Raw genomic sequence first — 13,173 nt, forward strand, 5'->3', positions numbered from 1 at the left:
CTGATATAGCTCCTTTTTACGACGTCTTCTTCTTCTTTTCAACGCTGCTGCTGCTGATGCTGCCGTTGCTGCTCTCTGGGCTAATACATACTTAATGAAGATATTTTTTCAAAACGTCATCGATATACGCGCGATGATGCTGCGTCGAAGAAAAAAAAAAGCTAACATAAAGGGGGAAAATTTATACCGATGCGTCGGAATTGTTGCGTGGGCGCATATATTTATCAGTTTGTTCAAATAAAATCTTTGCGTGTTTTTTGAACGTTGCCACGAGCTTTGATCAATCAATAAAAGCACAATAGGCCTGACAATGGTTTTGTATTATTATATGTGTATAGCTGCGCGCTCGTCGGAGCCGGGGCCGGCTCACAATGGCATTTTACAACTTCATCGAGCGTCTCTCATCGGGCGTAAAGCGACGATCCGAGCTTGGGATTTGTAAACACAGGCGTGAAATTCAAAATTTCCGCTGTAAACGCGAGGAGAGAGAGAAAGAGAGAGAGAGAGATGTGCCGATTCATCGGCGATCGTTAACGGCTTATGTACAGGTCTGTCTGCGATATCGACGCGCTTCTTTGTATTTAGCGCCAGTGCGGAACTCGACTTTCGATTTCCATCGACTTTATTCGCGCGAAAGATTCATAATCTCGGGCCTTTTGTCTCCCTAATCCTCGTCATCATCATCATCATCGCCGCCGCCGCAGCCGTATATATAGCCGCGTGCTCTAGTCTCTCGGCACGAAGTGTATACAGGATCGAGCGAGGGTCGGAGGATGAGTACGAGGTGTAGGACGAGGAGGACGAGGGGGAGGAGGAGGTGGACGAGGTGGAGGGCTACGTGTGCGGTCTTGTGACGTCATAATTCGGGTCTCCTTCAGGGCGAACCGCCCCCTTAATGAGGCCCAACACCTCTAGAGAGAGAGAGAGAGATCACGCACTTCTTCTTCGTCTTCTTGGTGGCGCGAGCCAAGATTAAATTGGTACAGCACGAGAGAGAGAGAGAAAAGGTGAGACTAAGTTCCGTATAGCTGCACTCTGCTCCGCGAGACTGTACGTGTATGTGTGTGTGTGTGTGTGTGTGTGTGTAGAAAGCCTTGGAGGCAACTTTACTGAACAAGAGAGAGAGGGAGAGAAAAAAAGGGGATATAATGGAGCTCTCACCGCGTGCGCGTTGCGGACTTCACACGATGCCGCGCGCGCGGGTTCGCAAGCGAGAGAAATGATACACAGCGAGAGCAGCATCTTTTTCTCTACCTCTCTCTCTCTCTCTCTCTCACTTCTCGAATGAGAGAAGCTTGCATATGGACCTCCTCGGAGCGATATATATATAATACACATAAACACGATCTCGTACGCCGGTGTGTAACTGCAAATTTTTGCGCCTCTAGTTCGACCGAAAGTCCACACTATGCATAATGCAATCACATGCCATAGGGTATTCGAGTCGAGCTCCGGCAGCTTATAACAATATTATGCAAAAAGTGCCTCTCGGTAACCGTGTACTAGGCGCGAGTCGACGTTACCATTGAGATATGTGTGCATATGACGACGAGTAGCCGTTTTGCAATGAGCGAAAAAAACATCAGGCTCTCGTTGAATCGACAAGTTTTTAGGTACTCGAAAGAGAGTGAGAGAGAGAGCACAAATCCTCTTTTAAAGAAGCTAAGACTTATTATTATAACGTTTTGATATTGTTTGAATTTACATATGCGACGCAGGGATTTACTAACGATACGTACTAGATCAGGATCGAACTATAATTAAAAAATAATATATTTTCATCATTATATACAGGGTTTATTTCACTTTGAGTATAAACTATCAATCATTGCAATTACTCAATCTTTCACGCATACAAAAATTATTCGTGGAGGTTGTCGAGCAATGTTCATGGACAATTATTGCTTTCAGAATAGAATTTTCTACTAGCATACCAATAGAAAGCAGATACGTGGGGAAGAATTTCACTGATAATTGGAATGTTCAAAGATATTGGATCAACAAAAAAACTGTTAAAAACGAATTCAAGCCCAAACCATGTTAATATTTGGGTTTATAAATGACGTCAGTAACAGCAAAATGCATAACAGTTTGGAATACTTTATTGCTATTAAGAAAATTGAAGAACATATACAGATGAAAGATTTTAAATATTACACAATGTACTCATGTGATTATAGAAGTCTTCATTGCATTCAAATGTATCCAGACAAATCTTACGCTCCTGAAGTTTGCCCCGATTATTGTATCTCCGTTATGTGAGTTTTGAAGTTCTGTTTTAGTCTTAATGATAAGTGACAAATCTCACATTAAAAGAGTTTTCTTTGATTATGTACTGTATTTACATGTTTAGTGAGGTTACATTTTTTTCCAAATAATTTGTGACAAATATTACACTCGGAAGGTTTTCTACGGTCATGTACTAAATTCATATGTTTATTAAGGTTACCTTTTTCTCCAAATGATTTGTGGCAAATGTCACATTCAAAGAGTTTGCTTCCATTATGTACTGTATTTATGTGAGATTTGAGATTACCTTTTTGTCCAAATGATTTGTGGCAAATATCACATTCAAAGGGTTTGCTTCGATTATGCATCCCTGTAAAGTGAGTTTTGAGGTGTTGTTTTTGTCCAAATGATTTGTGGCAAATGTCACATTCGAAGGGTTTGCTCCGATCATGTACTGTATTGATGTGAAGATTGAGGTAACTTTTTCGCCCAAATGATTTGTGACAGATATCACATTCGAAGGGTTTGCTCCGATCATGTACTGTACCAATGTGATTATCGAGTACTTGCTGGTATCCAAATGATTTGTGACAAATCTTACATTCAAAGGGTTTGCTACGATTATGTACTGCACTCATGTGTGTATTAAGGTGACCGTTGCAGATATATGATTTGTGGCAAATCTCACACTGAAAGGGTTTCCTTCGATTATGCACTATATCAATGTGAGATTTGAGATTCTGATTTAGTCCAAATGATTTATGACAAATGTCACATTCAAAGGGTTTACTCTGATCATGCACTGTAGTAATGTGAGATTTGAGGTGGCTCTGGTATCCAAATAATTTGTGACAAATCTCACATTCGAACGATTGGCTCCGATCATGTACTGCATTAACATGACGTTTGAGGTAGCTTGGATAATCAAATGATTTATGGCAAATTTCACATTCATGTGTTCTAATTCTTTTACTTGTTGGATTGATATGTGTTTCTAGATTAGCCTCACCCAGATAAGTTTTTCGATCCAGATTCATCTGAAATTGATTTTCTACTTTCACAATGGGTAGATTACACTGATATTCAGTTTTGTGGATGGTTTTTTGTTCAAATTTCACATTTTTGCATTCCAAATCAATGAATATATTTTCATTCACGTCATTGATCTGATTTTCGTTTTCCATTTTAGCTATAATAGGTTGAACATTTTGAACCTCAGATTTGCAGACAGCTGTCGATTGAGGCGTCGGTTCAACTTTAACATCTTTGCACTCAAATTCTATAGATATTTTTGCATCCGACTTTTTTTGTAAAGCAATATTCTCATTCATTGGATTTTCCTAAAATTGAAATTGGGTTATAACAGTGTAAAATTAAAACATAATTTAAATTATTAAGCTCACTGATGTTTTAAAGACTGGAGATGCTTCAAAGTTTTTGACTTTGTAAGAATACATCAAATTGAAATTATAATCGTCGCCTACATCTGACCAAATTTCATTTGGTTCTTTTTTCACTCTGAAAAATAATCAAGTTGGAAGAAGCGTTCGCTTAAAAAGTTATCATATCATGTACAAAAATTCGTATACCTAATTGAATCTCCGAAGCTTTCCATCACTCGATTGGTTATAAGTAATCACTGCGAATTTTTACGGTATACACTAAGAAAATATTCGAGGTTATATAAGCCTCTAGTAGCTAACGCTGTAATCACCAATTTGTAAACACTTGCTTACTTAGCTGAATTTAGCTCTTTGCTAGCAACTGGCGACTGTACACCCGCTGAGTTAGATACGCGGACCTCGAAAATTTGCGATCGATAAGTCGCTTCCTTCACTGCGTAACGTACGTCATGAAATTGTATTCACGCACTGTTGTTTATAAACAGTGAAGGAAGCGACTAATTGATCGCAAATTTTCGAGGTCCGCGTATATCTGACTCGGTGGGTGTACACTGTGTAATCCTTGGCGATATTTCACCCTTCTACCGTAGAATTATTGAAGCTACACCAAACTTGTAATGAAAATTGTATGCATCCTACCGTAAAAATTTCTCAAAAGAGAAATATATTTTTAAGTTCGATGAAGTATATGATGATACTACTTACGTGATTTTAGGATTGAAGGTCGCGACGAGTCATCGAGCGTCATAAGATATAGTAAAATATCCGCAGGGCAGTTGCGGAGGTTATATTCGAAGTATGACTATTTTTCTTCTTAATCTAAGTTTTTTCTTTTTTTATTGTTAAAAAGAGGCCAAAAAAAAAACGTTTTGTGATTGTTCATTGGATCTGGGTAGTGAGGATACGACACATTCGGCATTTCAATTATTGATAAAGTGATGGAGTACGGGTATGGTTTGTGCTCGAGCAGTCTGGTCAAAGGTCTTGGTAATAGATATTAAAGCGCTCGCGTCACGTCGCAATGTCCAAAAAGTTTTTTTTCTTGTTTCTTCTGATCGTGATCAGCTCTTGATTCAGAGAGAGGGCTTAAATGGCTTATTATAATCCGAGCTCGTTTGTATTAACGTATCTATGTTCGTACTTGTATAATATGTGAGTTTCTGTGTGTAGCTGCAGCACACAAGATTGCTAATATATACCGTACATAAGCAGCTAATGATATTTCACGTGCGCGGGATTAGCTCGTAACAGTCGCGTGTCAATAAACTTTTTCAGCCTCGTTCGTTCCCTTAATTTTTCCACACGTGCATCTGCAAAATTTCCGCAATTTGCTCGTCATTTTTTCCGGTATTTTTTCTCTTTGCTTTTTTTTACGTATTCGCGTCGCCATCGTCTTCGCGATACACGCGAGCTCGAGAGCTTTTCTCGCGTTATAAGCGTAGGATAAATTGAAATTTTACGAGCGCGCAACACTGTAGGTATGTGTATACGCGAGTAAGCATCGTATGCACGACGTACATGGCCGCGAATGCAATGACAGTAAAACTCGGAGAGTACTCGATTTAATAATGATTAGTTATAATTCAGCAGAACTGGTTTTACGCGCGCGCGCTTCGACTTGGCTCGGAGCTCTCGACGCGTCGGGGAGCTGAGCCTCCTCCCCCCCAAAAAAAAAGAATCAATATGTATATGAAGTAATAATTCCGAAGGGTCTAACGCTGCGTGCGCCTCGCCAGCAGTGAGAGAGACTCTCGAGTGCGAAATATATCGGCTCTTCAAACGCTTTTGAGAGCTGCGCTAAATTTCGGGCCTCTCTTTCTCGGCTCGGCTCGAGACGGTAGTAGCTCTCCTCCGTGTATAGTCAGGTGCACGCGCGGTACGAGGGCTCCTAATAACAGGCCTTGGGTCCAAGAGAGCCGGCCGACTAGCTGATGACTTCATTGAACTCGCGCCTCTATCTTTCGCCTGCAGCAGCAGCAGCAACAACCGAGCGAGCGAGCGAGAGAGAATGAGCTGCGCGCAGAAGGAGGAGAAGGAGGAGGAGGACCTCCCTGAAACCGCCTCGAATTATGAGAGAGAGAGAGCAGCTCTCGAGCATGTATGCTGTATCGTCGGCCTCACGCGAAATTTTGGCACGCTCGTCGTTTAGGGATCCTCGAGCAGCACCTACGTGCGAGATATACCGCAGATATTTATATACGCATTAATGAAAATCGATCGGTATTCCATCAACGGCGATCGAATCGACCCTTATTTATCTTAAACGCGCCACACACACGAGATGTTTTAATTTTTGCGCGCGTCCAAAGAAAAAATTACTTCGACTCGAAGAAAGTACATTTATTTGTATGGATTTTGTGGCAGTCCGTACTCGCTGCAAAAGTACGTAAAATAAGATTGAACCGCAGAAGGTACATATGCACGGTAAAAATTATTAAATAAAAGCCAAAGTATTTACTCTCTACTCTCGGCGAAGACACAGGCGTGTGTTACAGTGTGCTATATGCAGTATACGCAGGCTCATAATCCTGTGTAGGCAATCCAGACTTGTATATAAATATAAATGACCAGAGAGTTAAGGAGATCGTGTATTATGTGTGTATATCGCTCGAGTTGCGGAGGTCGTGAGGAACAGAACCATGTACGCAGGTATACATAAAAATAGCGTATAATATACCTTTGGCGACTATCCTGACAATCGAGCCCAGAACCCAAAGTAATTCGTAAATTTGCACGATAAAAAGTGTCGCGCGGGTGATTTTGGCGCGATGCTCGACAGTTTTTTATTATCATCGCGCGGAGGCTCGTCGTCGACCACGCAAAGAGAGAAATCCAATAGTGCTCGCTGCGAATTCCTGCGGACGCGTCCGCGCTGTGTTTCAGAGCTGCTCTCGCTCCTCGAGCAGCTATTAAATGCCTTTGGTCTGATTTACCTTCTGCCTGTATTATGTGTGTCTACCTGTACGTGTGTATGCGCGTGTATGTGTATACAAGCATCTATCCCATACGTATACATATGCAGCATTTATATATATTGCGTGTATATAGCAGTTCGCGATCGCGCTGCGGCTAAATTATTGCTCTCTCTCTCTCTCCTCTCTCTGTCTGCGCAGTCACGCTGTTATTTCGCATTTACCTTTCCGCGCTTTGGCATTTAGATCGCGTTTATACACATACACACACACATATATTTATATTATAAGCCTCGATAATTCGTGAATTATTCAAGTTTATTCTGGCGGGATTTACTCGCGCGCGCGCGCAGGTATACATCGTTGGCCTTTTTTCTCTCCCTCTCTCTCTCCCGCGCACCTTATACACCTCCCGATCGTCTCTCGAAAAACGATCCCGGCGCAAATAAGAAGCGTATACGATATGTAGAATTTTTTATCGCGAAATATAACAAGAATCGAGCTCGTCAAAAATATCAATTTTTTGCTGGCACGTGTCGTCGTGCGCGCGATGATCGTTATACCGGCACGCGGCTCTCTCGGGAGGAAAAAAGTAAGCTCGCGCAGAGATGCCACCTTTGAGCGCGTCGATAGTCCTCCAAGTTTTTCTCGTATATAACGTTACAGGCTTATCTGTGCAGGCTCCGACTTTTACTTTTTTATCATCGATAGCATAATAAACGGAATCGATATCGACGAGAATGCGAGAGACTCGGAGCTAAAAGCGCAACGATCGAGACAAAAATTGCGCTCGCGTATTATATACGTAAAATTGATAGCTTGTTTTATACCGCGTACATACGTATATCGCAAGAAGTAATGTTTTGGCTTGATTAAAAAAAGATGAATAAAACATTATTAATTCGAAGAGTGAGGATGCGGCATAAAACTGCGATGAGGACTGCGCATTAATAATGCATGACAATTTTTTCCTCGCTCGAGCCAAGAGGCGCAGATAAGAATGTGGTCGATCCGCGAATATATCCGTACATTTCGAGCTCTCGTGCTCGATATAAAAAAAACTTTTTCGATAAATACAAGCCGAATACAGATGGTCGCGATATATTTTATAAATATATGTAGTTTTGTAATAGGCACTCAGCGCGAGCCACATATATATATAGCGAAATTTCCGCTCGCGAGATTGCCGGCCGTGTCTCATTAGTTCCATAGCGAGATCGAGATGCGACGAGAGAGAGACAAGTCGGCGCGGCGGAAGTGTCAAAAATTTTTTGAAAAGCCGCAGCAGCTATATACTCGTCCGCACGCGCGTCGACACGGCGACGAACAGCGACAAAAGTCGTTTATTTGGCTAATTATTGTATCACCTGTTTTTCGAGGCGCTCGTAAATCAGCCCCATGTAAATCTCTCGCACTCCTCGGCTCCGAACTTGGTAATGGCCCCGCGAATCCGATCGCCTCGCGTGCGCAAACATATTCACGGTTTAGGTGACGATTAATAGACCATTATGTACGTGCGTATAGGATGTCGTTGTCGTCGTCGGTCGGACAGTGCGTATTATTATATACTCAGCTCCGAGCCCTCGGTGTATATAATATAATAACGTATACGGATCGAGGCGTACAATTTACAAAGCCTTTGAATTTAGCTGGCATTGTCGCACCGGGTCGTCGTCGTCGTCGTCGTCTGCAGCATCACGCACGGTCAAGTAGTATTAGCTCAAGCCTCGATGTATGCTATGACCGATTATATAAGCAGCCTCTCCGCGTGTGCACACGTGTATGTATAAGGTATATATATGGCCACCGTGAGAATGGACTTTTCTCTCTCTCTTGTGCACGCGGGTCGTGCAGTATATGGATGCTGTAATGTACACACACATACATACATGCACACACAGATGAATGCATTGAGGTACAGAGAGAGAGAAACAATTCCGCGACGCGCAGCAGCAGCAGCAGCAGCACAGTTCCTATAAAAGGAGCGCGCCTCGGTATTCGTTTCAGCAATATTATAATACTTTACTTCCGTTGTTTTTTTGATTTCTTCTATACATTTTAACGCACACGCACACGTCTTATAAACAGTTTAACGTGCCGTGTATTTATGCTCAAGGCCCGGGCGCAGCGAGAGCATAATGTACGGACGCGGGGCCCGCAATTGTGCAAAAATAAAGTAGGCAGTATCGATTACGCGTACTGCTCGACGCGCCGACACAGATCTCCGCGGTAAGTAGCTACGGCAACGGTGGCTATTCGGATCGCGTGCGTCTCTCTGTTTCGCGAGCAGAGAGAGAGAGAGAGAGAGAAAGAGCAAAAGAGGCTACGATTACCTCAGCGCCAGAAATATTAGCGTACCGAATTAATTGCCGATATATATTCATACCCAAGTTGTTCTCTCTCTCTCTCTCTCTCGTCGCGAGTATATAAGAAAGAGAGAAAGAATCGAGTGATGAATGTTCAATCAGGATATTCACACTCAGTCAGTCGGTCGTCGGTCAGAGAGAGAGAAAGAGAGAGAGACGACGCGACGGGTGGGGGATACTTTGGCACGCGCAGCACTACTCCGATTCTCGACAATTATCGCGGTTGTATTATACGTATTATGCGTATATGTATATAGCCAAAGCAGAAAAAGTATTTGCAAGCAGCTGTATATGTATGCAAGTCATATGCGTATACGGATCGTTTCGATTCTTCTTTTGGATCGCTCGACAAATTAATGACGCATATATCAGCTCGCGGAGCCGAGACTTTTTTTTGTCCTCGCTGATAAAAAGGAAGAAACAAAAAAAAAGGTATCGAGAGAGGAGAAGTGGAAAACAAACCACGAGCGCGTAATCATCGCTGTGGGAACGTATGAGTTTGTGTCTGTGTGTGTGTGTGTGTGTCTGTGCCATATCTCGGGGGCCCCGTTTTGTGCTTCGCGCTGAGCTCGTGCATACATGCGGATGGACCTGTTTCGAGGATGCACAGCACACACACGTATTCATATGTGTGTGTGTGTGTGTGTGTACAGCGAACTTCGACGTCGACGACGACGAGTATATGTATCGCTGCAGGGTTGTGTAGCACTGCTGCGTATATATATGCACTCGATCGCGAGGACTACACGAACTGCATCGGCATATGTATATATAGGGAGCCAAGTATATCCCGCTGCTAAATGAGCTGTAATAGCGTCGGGGAACCCCCCTGCTGTTTTACCGCACACCTCCTCCTATATTTATATATGTGTGTACAACATCATCCATGCTTTTGCTACGTATACACGCGTACATTTCACGACTTTTCGATTTATACTCTACTCTCTCTTGACTCTCGACGACGTCTTTGTCGCTGCTGCTGCTGCTGCTGCCACAAAGCGACTGCAATGACTGCACAAGCGAAACGTGCGTATACGTGTTCGAGTAGTCGCAGAGTCGATAGAAAATCGCTCGAATCGGCGCAAATGGCCATATAATATGTGTAACGATTGATTCGCGGATCGATGACCCGATAGCTCTCTGCAGTTCTTTCATGGCAAGTCGCTTTGTATAGGCAATCTGTCTCGCACATTATCCACGGCATACGTGACGATTACAAAGTACACGCGTCGTCGTCGTATGAGCTCTCTCTCTCTGCCTCGTTATATTGCTGCAAAGCGAGAGCAAAGGGATCGCGAGATAAAAAAGGGTATACGTGTGTACGCGACTGCGGATATTGTTACAGCGCGGCACTTTGATCCGATCCTTGCGCCGCCACCGTGTTTAGTCAAGTGTTATCAGGGGCTCTTACATATAGGCGCAATAGGTCATGGGCCTCGACGAGCTCGCGAAACTCATCATCATTGCTTACTTACACGGTCGTCATCGACGACTATTCGATGAATCATATATATGGCTCTATGGCGTGGCATGTGGACGTAATACAAACGACCGAATGCACAGCTTCTGTGTATGTTTATAAGAGCGACGATCGAGCGAGGAGTTGGCAAAAAATTATAGCTATGCGTTTTTTGCATGCGGCGATCGCGCGCCGTTTATAACGAAGCAACTACACGCTCCCATCTTTTCGGGATATAAATTTCATTTTATCCATTCACGCATCAATTGCAGTCAGCGCAGCAACCGAGCTACGCTCGCGATGATAAAAAGTATTTTTATGGATCGCGGCGAGCTTAGCGCGCGCGCGCAACCGATCATCGCTCAAGCCAGTTCGAGTTGCGCAGCTACATTTATACACATACGAACTGCATGCGCGAGCACGAATCGGCCGCTTGGGAATCGATGTAATAAGAAAAAGGTGCGCTATATATACAAAGGCTTGTTAGGATTTCTGCCCCGCGTCTTTTTTTTTCGTTGTTGGTTTTTTAATTTTTTCAAGAATGTCGCTCTTTGGGCTATATACGGGACGGTCTTAACACTGGCGCTTGCGGGCTCTGATTAGCCTCGCAAAAAGTCGTCGTGCTCTCTTGGACGATGTATCGCTTCTTGTATATTATATCTATCGCGCTCGAGTATATATCCACCTTTTCGTCGTCGGGACTATACGCGCGTGGTTTGTTTTTTTTTTTTTTTTCATCGTTCATCGCGAGCTTCTGTGTTTCACCCTCGCGCGCGCACACCTATATCCATAAACACACATACTCGATGCGCGTCTCTCGTCCTTACAAAAAAATGCTCGGATTGTCGCGCTGGTCCCTTTTTGTGCCTCGTCTCGCCAGTGTGCTGCTCTCGACGGGCTGCTTATGTGTGCCCTTGTGGCGTGTGTGTGTGTTTCGTCTTGTTCGAATCCGCGCATTACAGGAATCGCTGATCGCTCGCTCGCTCGAATCTTGTATCGAAATAAAAATTCTTTCGAGCCTGGCGATCCTTTCTCCACCGCGCACGGCACTCGGGCGCGCTCGCGACGATCGCCGTACGGCTCTCGGATCGTGCAAAAAATAACATAATCGGGGGTAATCGCTCTCGGCAGGAGCTGTATACGGAGATCCTTCGCCCGGTAGTAAATAGGCAGTCGTAGTAAATTTTTGAATGGCTAATGTATATAAAGAAGAATCGCAGCTATATGTATGTGTACGCATAATACCGATCAATCATCGCTTGGGGCAAAAAATCTTTCTGGCCTCTCGCGTTCATCATCGAGTGAAAAAAAAGAAGCACCCAAGCCACCGAAAATATATGTGTGTCAAGATCAGTTCTCGGGGATTTTTTATCGTTCGCGCACGAGTCGTATAATATGCGCGCATAGACGCGCGACGCCCGCAGTCGAAACTTGTCGCTACCGTTTTTTCCGTAGATCGACTGCTTTATATGTAAAAAAGTGCGCTCAGGCCGTCCACGCGCGTTTCCCACATGAACAGCGAACGACAGCTCATGGACGGAGCATAGTCCGGTGTCAGTAACATCAGTGCGGCAGAGAAGAAGAAGGATGCGAAAAAGTTTCGCACGAGTCAGTCGATGCATACCGAAAAATGCAGCCATGGTTTGGCGATATAGAACTATGTGTAATAAGGATTGATCGGTAGTTGCGATGGAAATACCGTCATTATTACAATTATTATTGCGTTACTAATACGTTGACATATTATGAATGAGATGCAACTACAATAAAATATCGCACTCGGCAGCTCCCTTATTTTTCCTACTGCAGCAGTTCTCCATATAGTAGTAGCTAATAACCCAGAGCGTACAGTGTATAAAGCAAGCGATTAGGCTTAACCTCGGCGGCGGCGACGGTGGCGGTGGCGGCGCGCTCTATAGAGCCTTGCCGGTCGGCACTCGACGCACACACAGGTATATAATATAGGATATAATACGCAATCTGGAGCGGGCGGCCGGCCGCCGACCATAGCAACAGAGAGAGAGAGAGAGAGAGAGAGAGAGAAGTGGGAAGTGTGTGCACGTGTGTGCGTATATATGCGTATACGACTATAATACAGGCAGAGAATCGGCAAAAATACACGCATACACTTATAGCTCAGGCTGGGGTTCCATAGGACACGTACCCCTTCTCCCTGTAGCTGCTGCTGGTACCCACTCGGACTGTCTCTTTCTCTCTTCCGCCGTGAGTGCTGGATCTTCGGCGGCTCGGGCGATTCTGCCGGCGATCGCTCTCTGCCTGCCTGCCTGCCTGTCCAGGGTGGGGGTAAGCCGGGAGAGCACTCAAAGATCGCGGCAGTGACGTAGCCGCGGCAGCAGCAACGGCTCTCCGAAAAGCTACTTTTTGCGAGCTCCGCAGAGCTGTAAGCCGCGAGTCAGCCTCTCAGATATTGGCCTCTCTTTCTCGCTCGCTCTCAGCTGCTGCTTACCTGTGTGTATGTGTGTACTTTTACATACACGTACACACACATACGTGACAAGAGAGAAAGAGAGAGAGAGAGAGAGAGAGAGACGTGTATACACACATACACATACACATAGAGAGGCTCACATAGAGAGAGAGAGAGAGAGAGAGACATGCAGTTGGGTGGGGAGTGGGGGTAAAAGTGAAGCAGAAAGAGACAGACAGAGTACTGCATAGTTGACGTTGTTCTTATGCATGTGTGTGGGTGTTCGCGGCTACGTCTATGTGCAATTAGTAATTGCACTTCTCTCTCGTGTGGCTTTTTCGACCGATATCCAGGTGTGCAGGACTCGCCCAATTTG

The 13,173-nt window shown here is 44.3% G+C and overlaps 1 protein-coding gene across 1 annotated transcript; it reads right to left on the reverse strand.

Moving 5' to 3' along the window:
• Window positions 1–2,209: 2,209 nt before the first annotated feature.
• LOC106658872 (zinc finger protein OZF-like) lies at window positions 2,210–3,973 on the reverse strand. The gene is made up of 3 exons (XM_014381016.2): window positions 3,819–3,973; window positions 3,633–3,747; window positions 2,210–3,569 (listed from the first exon to the last, which is right to left on the reverse strand). The coding sequence occupies exons 1-3, from the start codon at window positions 3,842–3,844 to the stop codon at window positions 2,310–2,312; spliced, it is 1,401 nt and encodes a 466-aa protein (XP_014236502.1). The 5' UTR covers window positions 3,845–3,973; the 3' UTR covers window positions 2,210–2,309.
• Window positions 3,974–13,173: the final 9,200 nt, after the last annotated feature.

Source organism: Trichogramma pretiosum, unplaced genomic scaffold (genome assembly GCF_000599845.2).
Source record: "Trichogramma pretiosum strain Unisexual culture from Peru unplaced genomic scaffold, Tpre_2.0 scaffold2, whole genome shotgun sequence".
Classification (NCBI taxonomy): domain Eukaryota; kingdom Metazoa; phylum Arthropoda; class Insecta; order Hymenoptera; family Trichogrammatidae; genus Trichogramma; species Trichogramma pretiosum.